We start from the raw sequence: 14,130 nt of genomic DNA on the forward strand, positions 1-14,130 counted from the left end.
CCTATTTGACATTGCACTGGCAGTTCCAGCCAGGACAACTAAACACGGTAGGGGGGAAAAGTACCCAGATTGGAAAGGAAGAAGTGAAACTATTTCTATATGCAGATGTCATGACTTTATAGTACATAGAAAACTGAAAGAAGACACCAAAAAAACACCAAAAAACTATTAAAGCTAATAAATAAGCTCAGGGTACAAGATCGATATATAAAAATCAGTTGTATTTTTATACACTAGCAATGAACAATCTGAAAATGAAATTAAGAAAACAATTCCATTTACAATAGCATAAAAATACTTAGGAATAAATTTAACCAAGAGTGCACAAAATCTACTCACTGAAAACCACAAAATAATGTGGAAAAAAACTAAAGAAGACCTATGAAAATGGAAAGACTTTCAGTGTTCCCGGATTAGAAGACTCAATATTGTTAAAGTGGCAACACTCCCCAAATTGATCTGTAAATTCAATGCAATTTCCATCAAAATTATTTTTAAATTTCTTGATAGTGTCCTTTGACATACAAAAGTGTTACAGGTTTTTTAGTCCTTGCATTTGACTCTTTAATCCATTTTGAGTTAATTTTTGTATACGATGTGAGGTAAGAGTACAACTTTTTCTTGTATATGACTATCTAGTTTTCCTGGCACCATTTGTTGAGAATAATATTCTTTTAACACTGAATGGCCTTGTAAACGGTCTTGATTTTTGATCCTTGTCAAAAATCAGTTGACAGTCCCAGCACTTTGGGAGGCTGAGGCAAGCAGATCACTTGAGCCCAGGAGTTGAAGACCAGCCTGGGAAATATGGTGAAACTCTGTCTCTACAAAAATTAGCCAGGCATGTTGGTGTGCACTTGTAGTCCCAGCTACTTGGGAGGCTGAAGTAGGAGAATCACTTAGGCCTGGGAGATGGAGGCTGCAGTGAGCCATGATCGCACCACTACACTTCAGACTGGGCAACAGAGTGAGAACCTGTCTCAAAACAAAACAAAAAAAAATCAATTGACCATAGATATATGGCTTTCCCCATTGTATTTCATTGATCTATATGTCTCCAATCTTGAATAGAAGAAAGAAAAAAGTTGGAGGATTTGTGATTTCAAAACTTACTACAAAGGTAATCAAGATGCTATGGTACTGACATAAGGATAGATGCAAAGACCAGTGGAATATAACTGAAAGTTATAGCTAAGTCATAGCTATAAATCCCTGTAACCTGACTAGGCAAGGATTTCTTAACTACAACAGCAAAATCACAAGCAACAAAAGAAATAATTTATAAATTACATTTCATGAAAGTTAAAAACAGGTCAGGCATGGTGGCTCACGTCTGTAATCTCAGAGCTTTGGGAGGCCAAGGCAGGAGGATCACTTGAGGCCAGGAGTTCAAGATTAGTCTGGGCAATATAGTGAGACCCTGTCTCTACAAAAACATTAAAATAATTAGCTAAATGTGGTGCTGTGTGCCTATAGTCTTAGCTGCCTGAGAGACTGAGGCGAGAGTACCTCTTGAGCTCCAGAGTTCAAGGCAATAGTGAGCTAGCTGATCATGCCGCTGAATTCAGGCCTGGGTGACAGAATGAGAGCCTGCCTCAAAAAAAAAAAAGGAAAGGAGGAAAGAAAGAAAGAGAGAGAGAGAGAGAGAGAGAGAGAGAGAGAAAGAAAGAAAGAAAGAAAGAAAGAAAGAAAGAAAGAAAGAAAGAAAGAAAGAAAGAAAGAAAGAAAGAAAGAAAGAAAGAAAGAAAGAGAGAAAGAGAGAGAGAGAGAGAGAGAGAGAGAGAAAGGAAGGAAGGAAGGAAGGAAGGAAGGAAGGAAGGAAGGAAGGAAGGAAGGAAGGAAGGGAGGAAGGAAGGAAATTTAAAGTGTTTGTGTGTCAAAGGGCACCATGAAGAATTAAAAAGGAACCCACAGAATGAGATAAATTATTTTTAAATCATATCTCTGATAAAGTTCCAGTATCCAGAATGTAGAAATAACTCTTAAAATTTAATAAAAAGACTAATAACTCAAATTTTTAAAAGGCAAATGTTCTGAATAGACACTTCTACAAAGAGATACACAAATGACCAATACACATATAAAAAGATGCTCAAAATCTTTACTCATTAAGGATGTGGAAAAACTGTTTCCTACTGTTGTGGCTTTTTCACTCCTGTTGTGTGGTGAGTGGGAGGGAGTGTTACAGCTCTTTTACTCCCCCGACTGGTGAGCTCCAGGTTCTTGTCCCAAGACTAAGAAAAATAAGGCACACAGATACTGAAGAGTGAATAAGGCAGAGTTGGATTTATTAAGCCACAGAAAAGCTCTCAGCAAAGAGAGGGGACCCAAAAGAGGATTGATAGCTATAAGGCTGAGTCACAGGTTTTTACAGGCTTAGAATAAGGAAATACATGCTGATTGGTTTGTGGGTAGGCTTGGAAAAAGCACTACTCAGGAAGAGGTACAATAGTGTAAAGAACCAATTGGGGGCTGAAGTGAAGGCTTGGCCTGAGACCTTGGCCCAGGACCAATCAGGGGCTGATGTGACATTACACTTTATGCAAATGAAAATTTGGCCAGCAGCTAATCACAGAAAGATAGGTATATGTAAAATAGGTAAAAGGTAAGGACCAGTCGGGAGGAAGCGTGTGAAATGAGACAAAGGCGCGCCAAGGACAGAGATATGTGTTCAAAAAAGGAGTGGGATTTTTTCATCTGGATGCACAGAGTAGGGGTTTCTATTCAAACATGCAGCCTCTTTTCTTTATCTGGGGCTTGCACGTTGATTTTCAGGCTGTTCTTGGTTTGAAGAAGTTCCACCAAGGATCCACCCTAACTGCCTGCCTGCCTGGCTTCTGCCTTGCTCTTTTCTTACTACCTGTCTCTCTCTCTGGCATCTTGGCTCCCTCTGAGACTGCTCCCATCCTCCTCCTCTAGCCTTCTGGGCAGGACAGGTGTTTCAGTTTCTTAAGTGAAATATGAAACAGAGAAGCACCATTTCTGCCTCAAGACGCATGTAAGGAGTTATAGATTCAGGTGAGTTCCTTTACAAACATTTTAAACATACATTTTCCTTTAATTGTAATAGCCTGTATCAGGAGTTCTTAAGCTTTGCTGCACATCAGAACCACCTGGAGGGCTAGTAAATATGCTGATTCCTGAGCTACCTCTGGAGACTCTGATTCCTTTGGTGTGGGGATTTCCCAAGAATCTCTTCAGAAAAGCTGATCTGGGCTGGGTGCAGTGGCTCATGCCTGTAATTCCAGCATTTTGGGAGGCCAAGGTGGGCAGATTGCTTAAGTCCAGGAGTTCCAGATTAGCCTGGCAGATTTCTTGAGTCCAGGAGTTCCTCACCTAACATGGTGAGACCCTATCTCTGCAAAAAATACCCCCCCAAAATTAGCTAGGTGTGGTAGCACACGTCTATACTACCAGCTACTCAGGAGGCTAAGGTGAGAGGATCACTTGAGCTCAGAAGGTTGAGATGTGATCACACCACTGCATTCCAGCATGGGTGACAGGGCAACACCCTGTGTCAAAAAAAAAAAAAAAATCAAAGAAAAATTGGCTGGGCGCAGTGGCTCACACCTGTAATCCCAGCACTTTGGGAGGCAGAGGCACATGAATCATGAGGTCAGGAGATTGAGACCACCCTGGCTAACACGGTGAAACCCGGTCTCTACTAAAAATACAAAAAATTAGCCAGGTATGGTGGTGGGCACCTGTAGTCCTAGCTCCTGGGGAGGCTGAGGCAGGAGAATGGCATGAATCCAGGAGACAGAGCTCGCAGTGCCAAGAGTGCACCACTGCACCCCAGCCTGGGGGACAGAGCAAGACTCCATCTCAAAAAAAAAAAGAAAAGAAAAGAAAATGGAGCTGGGAACCATACTTTGAGTAGACCTAACATATAAATAATATTTTTCTTATGCTGAAAGAAGTAGAGAGGTTTATTTGGCTACATATCTTTACGTAAGGCCTTGTTATTACTGGTGGTTGTATAATTTAGAGCTGTCTTTCTCAATCTAATGTATATTGTACTCCAGAAAGCTAAATTCACTCCCTTAGAGTTGAGGTGGGCCACAGAGATGGGGAAGGGGAGAGACAACCAGCAAAAGGGAGCCAGGCCACTGAATGTAACTTGGAGAGGTTTGAGATTTGACATCATCTTCCTTTTTCTCCCCAAAGCCTTCCAGGCCCAGAACATGACTGCCTCTGAAATTTTGGAGTAAATGAATTAATAACCAGCAAAAAAATGAATGATTTTTATAGATGTACAATATCCCTTTTATTTCTAATTTGCTGAGAGTTTATATCATCAAAGTCTGTTGAGCTTTGTCAAATGCTTTTCTACATTTATCAGAAAAGATCATATAGTTTTTGTCTTTATTCTATTGATATAGTGACTTAAATCGATTTTCATGTATTAAAACAATCTCACTGGGATAAACTCAACTTGGTCATGTTATATTATTCTTTTAAAATATTGCTGGATTTGATCTGCCAATATTTTGTTAAGAATTTTTCTATGTTCTTGAGGAATATTGTTCTGTAGTTTTCTCTTATTGTAATTTGTTGGTCTAATTTTGGTATCAGGGTTATTCTGGCCTCATAAAAGGAGTTAGAAAATATTCCATCCTTTATTTCTGATAGTTTGTGTAAAACTGGTGTTATTTCTTCCCCAAAGGTTTAAAAAAAATCACTAGAAAAATCCTCTAGTTCTAACGTTTTCTTTGTGGTAAGGATTTATAGTTAATTATATTTCTATAACAAATGTAGGGTTATTCACATTTGCCATATCATCCCATGTCAGTTTTGATATGTTGGATTTTAAAAGAAATTCATCTATTTCATTTAAGTTGTTGGATTTTTTAACATACAATTGATCATAATATTTATTTGTTATTCTTGTAAAGTCTATAAGATCTGTAACGTATTTCCTCTTTGTTCTCAATCAATCTAGATAAGGCTTCATCAATTTTTTGGTCTCTTTCTCTCTCTCTCTTTCTTTTGAGACAGGGTCTTCCTCTGACACCCAGACTGGAATGCAGTGGTACCATTATAGCTCACTGCAGCCTGAGGCAGGGATTCTCCTGCCTCAGCCTTTCAAAGCGCTGGAATTATAGGCATGAGCCACTGCTCCTTGCTGGTTTTATCAATGTATTAAAATGTTGTCAAACAACCAATTTTGATCTTGTTCATTTTCTATTTTATTTCTTTTATTTTCATTAATGCCTTCCTTCTACTTACTTTGAGTTTAATTAGCTCTTCTAATTCTAGCTTATGTCACTGATTTAAGTCTTAGATTGTAGACGTTTATTCTTTCTAATATGAGCATTTAAAGCTATAAATTTCTCTCCAAGTACTGCGTTAGTTGCATTTCATGAGTTTTGATATGTGGTATTTTCGTTTTTATCAGTTCAAAATATTTTATACTTTGCCTTTTGATTTCTTCTTTGACTCAGATTCTTTAGAAGTCAGTTGGGTTTTTTTCAATAAAACACAATTACTTTATTGATTCCTTACAATCAAATACTGCCAGCTAGCATTACTTCCACTCATGCATCATCAAAAACAAAGGATATTTCCTCCTTGGTATTTTCAAATGATGCATTATACAATAAACAAAGTTAGAACTTAAAATGCACCCTGATTAATTATGTAAACTGGTAATTTGCTTAAAAAAGCATAACTAACAATTAAGATGTATATCTTACAACAAATAAGGTGTGTAAGATACACACCTTAAACAAACAAAATGGGCATTAACAAAATGCATACAGTCAATACATGATAGAAAGCATGTTTCAAATACAAGGCAGCCCCTCAGGCCACCATATTATTTAGGTTTTGCATTATCATTTATGGCATTATAGATTACACATAACATATTTTATACATTTTAACCCTAAAGATAAGAAAAATAATTGTTGCTTGAAAAAAAATTATTCCAGGTAGCCATTTGATTTGTATCAGGAGAAACTGAACCTCCATGAGTTTAGTGTCTGTCAAATTGGAATCATTAGCTCAAGTCAGTGAATGAGATATGCAACACATTTCACAGTGACTGTTTCCCAAGTCCTAGCAATGCCTCTTCTCCCATAGTTCACCAGAAGATTAAGCATTTCCGGGACCAGGATGCCCCTTCTATGTGGTTTTCCCATTTTTTTTTTCTGCTGGATTAACTATTGCTGTATTAACTCTTCTCCCCTCTTCTGTGGCCTTCCATTTTAATTATTAATAAATCCTTTCAGAATATTCTCAGGAAGTTCCATAAGGGGAAGTTCTGGAGATGTAAAATCCAAGGGAGGAAAATTGGGGATTGGAATGTCTTTGGCTTTCCCGGCATTTGCTGCAAACTTCTGCCAGGTTGAGGAGGCTGTAGCAGTTTCTGAATGTGGTGGCAAGCTCCGTAACACTGACATTTCTACAAAATTAGCACCTACATCCAGCTCCTTTTCTACTGGACCTTTTTAGAAGTCTGGCCTTTTCAGCCTTTAGTTATTTTCTTTCCTTAATCTTTCATTCTCAGCTACAAGGAATTCCACATGCCTCTTCAAATCTGCAATTTTGGTTGCCTGCTCCTCTATATTTGATTTATCATCTTCTGGGGCTTTGCTTCCAATACATAGCGCTGCTGGCTCACTCTTTTGCTGAAGTAAATATAGTAGTGTGTCTGGATCCTTGCCAAAGATCCGCTGAATTTCAGGCAAGCGTTTCTCTGAGGAAGTACTGTACTGAGAAATGGGGCTCTGGCCCTCCGCATCCTCGGTAGAGGGTTTGTGAGATGCCTGAATATGGGTAGCCACATCCTTGTCTGTGTTCTGCTAGGCTTTCAATCTTTCCTCACGCTGTGGCTATCCTTTTCCAGTCTCTCATTGGATGATGAGCCTGCTGAGACTGTGTCAGCTTCATGGCTTCAGAAAGATATGCCGCAGCCTTTTTGTGACAAGAAATAGCCTCTTCGTATTTGCCTGCAGCTAATAAACGGTCTGCTCGTCTGCTCTGTTGATGAGCCAGGTTAAGGGGTCCTTCCATTACTTCCATAGACAGCAGCGGCCTTAGGAAGCGCAGCGGTGGCGCCAGGGAACATGGAGGGCACTGTAGGCCAGCGCGACGCAGCCGCAGAGACTGCGGCCTCTCTGCGCCCCTAGAACCAGCAGTGGGCGCAGAGGGAGCAACAATCTCACCACTTCCTCCTCAAGCCCCCGCGCCGCGGGCCCGCCCCCTGCGCCGCAGCCGCGGCCACGCACGGCGCCATGACGTCACAAGCGCTGGGGTTTTTTCTAAATTATTTCCAAATTATTGAAGCTTTTCTTGATATCTTGGTGTTGATTTCTAATTCCTTTTGGGTCTTTTATATAACTTTTCTTTCTCTGCTGAGATTTTATATCTCTCCATTCATTATGAATATAGTTTTCTTTATTTCCTTGAGAACAGGTATAATGGTTACATTTTGATACATATTTACAAATTCCAACATATGGCTCCTCTCACAGGCAGCTGCTTGGTTGTCTTTTCTTTTGAGTGTGGGTCATGTTTTCCTATTTCTTTATATGCTGAGTAATTCTGGATTGTGTCCTAAACATTGTTATGTTGTGTAGACTCTGGATTTTGTTTCATTTTTCTGAAAAGTGTTGATTGGTTGTTTGGTGTTTGTCTTAACAGGCATTTAAGTTGTATAAATAAAAGATATAATTCTAAGCCCCACAACTAACGGAATGGACTCCTCAGCCAAGGAAGGGCATTCTAAAGAAACACTAGTTCAGGCCATGATGGGAATAGGTGGTCAGACATACCTCATTATACTCTCCTCTTTTTGTAATTCAGCACAGCTGACCAGCATTAACATTAAAGCAGTTTTTAAGCCTGATAAAATAGACTCTTTGTAGCAATAAGATACCAACATGACAAATAGACATATTTTGAAATGGTCCTGCAAAGCTATCTCTTGTGGGGAAAACACATTCTGTAGAGAATCCCCTTCCCATTCCAGGTCTTTTCTCTGATCCAGAAGAGAATTAACTAAGAGTCTGGCATCTTTTTTGGGTTTTTTTGTTTGTTTGTTTTTGAAACGGTTTTTCTCTGTCACCTAGGTTGGAGTGCAGTGGCGTGATCACAGCTCTCTGCAGTCTCGCCCTCCTGGGCTCAAGCAATCTTTCCCCACCCCCCAGTTTCCTGAGTAGCTGGGACTATAGGCATGTGCCACCATACCCGGGTAATTTTTAAATTTTTTGTAGAGACAGAGGTGTCACTATATTGCCTGGGATGGTCTCAAACTCCTGGGCTCAAGCAATCCTCTCCCTTTGGCCTTTCCAAAGTGATGGGATTGAAGGTGTTAGCCACTGTACCCAGCCACCACATGGCTTTAAACTCCATGTCTCTATCATTTCAGATGCTCTAAACGTCCCTGCCGTCTGGTCCAGATGGAGTCCTCAGGCAACCCAGAGACCACCACCTTTTTTTACTATGACCTTCAGAGCCAGCTGTGTGAGAACCAGGCCTGGGCCTTTGCTACCCTTGCCACCACCATCCTGTACTGCCTAGTGTTTCTCCTCAGCCTAGTGGGCAACAGCCTGGTGCTGTGGGTCCTGGTGAAGTATGAGAGCCTGGAGTCCCTCACCAACATCTTCATCCTCAACCTGTGCCTCTCAGACCTGGTGTTCGCCTGCTTGTTGCCTGTGTGGATCTCCCCATACCACTGGGGCTGGGTGCTGGGAGACTTCCTCTGCAAGCTCCTCAATATGATCTTCTCCATCAGCCTCTACAGCAGCATCTTCTTCCTGACCATCATGACCATCCACCGCTACCTGTCGGTAGTGAGCCCCCTCTCCACCCTGCGCGTCCCCACCCTCCGCTGCCGGGTGCTGGTGACCACGGCTGTGTGGGTAGCCAGCATCCTGTCCTCCATCCTCGACGCCATCTTCCACAAGGTGCTTTCTTCAGGCTGTGATTATTCCGAACTCACGTGGTACCTCACCTCCGTCTACCAGCACAACCTCTTCTTCCTGCTCTCGCTGGGGATTATCCTGTTCTGCTACGTGGAGATCCTCAGGACCCTGTTCCGCTCACGCTCCAAGCGGCGCCACCGCACAGTCAAGCTCATCTTCGCCATCGTGGTGGCCTACTTCCTCAGCTGGGGTCCCTACAACTTCACCCTGTTTCTGCAGACACTGTTTCACACCCAGATCATCCGGAGCTGCGAGGCCAAACATCAGCTGGAATACGCCCTGCTCATCTGCCGCAACCTTGCCTTCTCCCACTGCTGCTTTAACCCGGTGCTCTATGTCTTCGTGGGGGTCAAGTTCCGCACACACCTGAAACATGTCCTCCGGCAGTTCTGGTTCTGCCGGCTGCAGGCGCCCAGCCCAGCCCCAATCCCCCACTCCCCTGGTGCCTTCGCCTATGAGGGTGCCTCCTTCTACTGAGGGGCCTGTGGCGCTGCAGGAGCAGGTGGACAGGGGACTGGAATCGGGGTCATGGAGAAGTGGGCCTGGAAGGAGCACTGCAGAACACATCACGGTGGGGACGTCACCTCCGCTGCAGGCGTGCAGTGGAGATGATTCATTACACCAGTGGGTCCCGCCAGCCTCTTATCTGCGGGAAAGTGGCTTCCTTCCTGGGAATTTTATACTGCCATCCAGAAAAACATTTCTTGAACTCTGAGTTCATCTTGCACGCTCCTTCATTTAGACGTGTGTTTCTAATCAATGCTTGGTTCAGAAGGTTCTAAGACATGAAAGGATTCTGGGAAAGGTGCTTCCTTGAAGACTTTACAGGGCCTAAAGCTCAATGTGTGTGATAACTGCATGATGCTGACAACACAGTGCCTCCCTTGCCTGACTGTAGGGTTGTCCCAACTGGTTTATTCACTCTGGAGGCGCCTGGCTCTGTATTCCTCAGGTACTGCTGGATGAGGCTGTCTGGAAGACAAAAGTCACCATACCCTGAGATAAGCAAGGTCATGTTGAAATCTGGATTCTAAAAATCCACAACTAGACTGGAGAAATGTTCTGTATCCTGGATCCAAGTCCTAGTCCATGAATTGGCCCTTAAAAATGTAGCTCATAAATATTTGATTGAAGGAATGAATATAATCAGTGCTGGATTGAAGGAATGAATATAATCAGTGCTGCCTTCTGCACTAAGATAATACAAAGATGAATGAGATACAGTTGCTACCCTCCAGGGACCAACAACCCAACCCCAAAGGCTCACCTACCTTGGTGAACACCCAACTTGGTGAAGGCATCTAGGGTGGACTCCTCCAACATCTCATCCTTCCCAGGTGGATAGTGAGCTGATTTCAGACTTATCACTTTGCACCTAAAGTGTCCTCCTCCTGTTTGGTGGATGGTGCTAGCTTCCCCCCACCCACCCACACTCCAAACCTCAAGTCCTCTTGGAGGCCTGTATTTTCTTTCTCTCAACTTCCACAGCCAGGTCCAAAGGACTATGCCTGTCTAGTGGCTTTCAGAGTTGACTCATTCTTGCTATTGCACGCCCATGGTTTCATCCCTGAAACAGGGCCGCACTTCCTTGGCATCTCCGCACTGCTCCTCTCTTTCCCCACCAGGCTGTCCTCTGCCCTTACGCCAGGTGCTTCAAAACCCTTAGTGATTCCTCATTATTTACAAATAAAGTCCATACACTTTAGCAAGGCTTTCAAGGCCTCCACAATCCGATGCCAGCCAACTTTTCCATTCTTGTTTCACTCTAAGCCTCCTCACAACAGCAGCTTGGGATCCAGCCCCAAAACACCACTGGCCTTCTTCCAGACACCTATCTCCCCAATACCCTACCTCTAGGCATTTGTCTTGCTGTCACCTGGGTCTGGAACATGTTCTAGCTGACAGGCCAACTTCTCCAGGACGCCCTCCCCAATCTGCAAATTAGGACACTCTCTGGGTTGTCATGGGATTCTGCTTGTCCCCTCTAAAATAAAACAACTTTGTGTTGCAGTTATACACATGCAATGTCTTATCTCCCTGCCCCATCAGGCTGCAAGCTGCTTGGGGACAGGAACCTGGTGTTGAACCCCAGTGTTCTATCACTGTGTGCTCAGTGGGAGCAAAGAATCAACAGCTGATACTATCCTTCAGATTTATGCTTCTTGGGGAGCCATGCCCTGGGGCACACTTTACCTTCTTTGTCCCAGGATGCTTCTCTATAAATATTTACCTTTCTTTCCTAGTCAGCACTCTCAGAGAGTAGTAGAAAGAGAGTAGGGTGTAATAGTAGAGAGATTGCTTCTCTCTCTGTCTGGCAATGGCTATGCTTGGCCTTGCCTTCCAGTTCATGGTACACATGCCTGCCTCTCACACTGGCCCATTGCTTCACACCCAAGGGCATAAGTATAAGTCCCACTCTAAACTGTGCCATGCCACAAAGACCTGGGCCCAATCTGTGAACCTGATTCAGCTCTGGCGTGGGGATTTGGAAAAGCTTCCCATGTGATTCTGACATGCACCTCCTCCGTTAGGTACATTTGGCTGCAAGTATTTTTGTTTTGTTTTGTTTTGTTTGGGTTTTTTTTTTTTTTTTTGAGACAGAGTCTCGCTGTGTCACCCAGGCTGGAGTGCAGTGGCGCGATCTCGGCTCACTGCAAGCTCTGCCTCCTGGGTTCACGCCATTCTCTTGCCTTAGCCTCCCGAGTAGCTGGGATTACAGGCGCCCACCACCATGCCCAGCTAATTTTTTGTATTTTTAGTAGACATGGGTTTCACCATGTTAGCCAGGATGGTCTCGATCTCCTGACCTCGTGATCTGCCTGCCTCGGCCTCCCAAAGTGCTGGGATTACAGGCGTGAGCCACCGCACCTGGCCAACTTTTAAAAAAAATGAGTCCAGAGTCTTCTACCGTCCCTTAAGCAGGGATTTGCACACAGAAGACACTCAATATCTTGTTATTGAATAAAGTAGATACCAATATAGCCCTTAGTAGATACCAATATAGCCCTATGGCCAACCTGGAGAGAGCTTGTAAGGCATTTCCCCTTCAGTTCCAGATGCAACTTCAATGATCTATTTGCCAATGGGGGAGTAGATCTGGAGGAGTTTGATTGGTCTAGGGAAGATCCAGGGCTAATTTTAATAATGAGGCCAGTAGCAACTGCTGGACAGGGCTGGACGGCATACCAGTGAAGGGAAGGGGCTCCCATGGACCTGCCAGCCTACAGGTGGGGCCACTACTCACCACTGATGGGAGAAACAGGATAAGGAAGAGATAATTAGATAGTTTGTGGAATCAGAGCTAAGCCTATGGGTTTCTAGTTGGCCTAATCTTTCAAACACACTTTCACACCGATTCTTAACATTTTGTTCAACTTTTATTCAGAGGGCAGGCTGAGCCAGGGAGCAAAAAGGCAAAGGACTCCGACTCACATACCCACTTGGCAAAACCAAAGCACCTTGGGCTTTGAACCCACCCTTCTTAGAAGGCAGGTTTGGGGGTTGAGGCCCCTTGAGAGGCTCACTTCACCCTCTCCCCATGCCATCCCATTCCTACCTATCCCAAGATGCTTATCTTGTATTTCTTTCAGCACATCCAGCCATCTCCCTGAGAGCATTTCATATCTGACTCTTTATACTTCCGGTGATATTTTGGCATCTCTAATAGACTGGCTCCCAGGGCAGTCTTTAATCAGGGGTCTTCCCCTAATCTAGCTCCTCAAGAACCCAAGGGAAGAGGCACAAAGAGAAGTATGAATGGGAAGATAGAAGGATAACCCAGTCAGCGAGGGAGTGGCAGATGAGACTGCTGAAAAGGAGCTGCCAGAGAGTTGCACGCCACGAGCCACACTGTCTGTCCCTGACCACAACCTCCACTAGTCACCACCTCCTGGGCTTCCCCTCCCTCCACCCACGGAAACCACTGCTCAATCTCAACTGGACTCTTGCAGGCCTATCTCTCCCTCCAAACAGAGGTGTCCTGGACACAGGGCTGCAGACCTCTAACCACGCCTGGAACACAAAAAACCCACAGTGGTTCTACAGCATTTACACCTCCACATTCCCTCACACAGAATCCAGAAGAGAGGAACCTCGCTGATCTCTGAGCAGAGCATGTCTCCAAGCTCAGGCCAGCCCCAGACCGCCAATGGCCTCAACTGGAGTGGAAATCTCTCAAAAGCACAAACCCAGTTCCTGCCATCTCCCTCGGTGCCTGGCAATGTTTGTGGTTGGCTGAGTGAGTTAACAGGAGACCATCTTTTGGCTTTTTTCTACTTCTGTTTCCTCTTACTATACTTGCCTACATCTCGTCTTCTGGTCAACACCAGGTACTCACCCCATGAGCTTCCTGTGAACTTGTCTAGGGCCCATCAGCCCAAACATCATTTGTTTTGTTTGGAATTAAGCTTCGTTGAACTTTTCACAGCTTTCATTTGTGCAACCGTCTGTGATGGCACAAAGAAGTCCACAAACATGGAAACCTGGTCTAAAGATGTCCAAAGTAAACTGTCTGTGGAGTTGAATGGCATTTGAGCCGTGGATCTAAACTCCAAGTCCAAGCTCTTTCCCACTGTGACCTTGGGCCTCTCAAGGCTCAGTTTCCTCATGTATAAACTGTAGAGAAGCCAATAACAGACTCACCCACACTATGAGGGTGTGCATGAAGCATGTATGTAAAAGTACTTACTTTGTAGATCATTCTGTCCTAGATAAGTATGAATTATTATGCATCATTTCATTTAAAAAGAAAGCTTCACTGTGTTATATGAATAAGTAAAAGATTAGCATGTATTGTCTTACCTTTGGCTGGCTGTCTTAGTCAGTTTGGGCTGCTATGACAAATACCATAAACTGGGTGGCAAACACTCAGCCCATAGCATTGATTATGTCCCCTCATTTCTACCAAGGGTGTATAGGTTCTTAAAAGTCTTCTACTTATGGAGGATCTGGGTTAGGGATTCAGGATTGGAGAACAAAGTGTGGAAAAAAGGCCTGTGTGAGTCAGGGTGGTGGGAAACTGGCTCAATTTAGACCTTAGGTGAAACTTTCCAGGAGACCAAGTCTATCTTGAATGCTCTGTGGCTCAGTTTCCTGTCCCCATCTCTCCCCTGGCTTGACACCCAAGTCTTCTGTCTCCAAGTCCAAGGCTTTTTTTTTTTTTTTTTCTGTATTATAAAATATTTGGGTCTGAACAAGGACC

The 14,130-nt window shown here is 43.7% G+C and overlaps 1 protein-coding gene and 1 pseudogene across 2 annotated transcripts; one reads left to right on the top strand and one right to left on the bottom strand.

The window, feature by feature from the left end:
- The first annotated feature begins 1,892 nt into the window (after nucleotides 1-1,892).
- Nucleotides 1,893-11,537, top strand: XCR1 (X-C motif chemokine receptor 1). 2 transcript variants are annotated; one of them, XM_003894542.5, is made up of 3 exons: nucleotides 1,893-3,018; nucleotides 8,076-8,197; nucleotides 8,375-11,537. In XM_003894542.5, exon 3 carries the CDS (start codon nucleotides 8,406-8,408, stop codon nucleotides 9,405-9,407), a length of 1,002 nt encoding a protein of 333 aa, XP_003894591.1. In that variant the 5' UTR covers nucleotides 1,893-3,018; nucleotides 8,076-8,197; nucleotides 8,375-8,405; the 3' UTR covers nucleotides 9,408-11,537. The 2 variants fall into 2 exon arrangements, with proteins under 2 accessions (XP_003894591.1, XP_003894590.1); XM_003894541.5 differs by lacking the exon at nucleotides 8,076-8,197.
- Nucleotides 6,139-7,127, bottom strand: LOC101008692 (annotated as a pseudogene).
- Nucleotides 11,538-14,130: the final 2,593 nt, after the last annotated feature.

The sequence above is a fragment of the Papio anubis genome, chromosome 2, assembly GCF_008728515.1.
Source record: "Papio anubis isolate 15944 chromosome 2, Panubis1.0, whole genome shotgun sequence".
NCBI classification, from domain to species: Eukaryota; Metazoa; Chordata; class Mammalia; order Primates; family Cercopithecidae; genus Papio; species Papio anubis.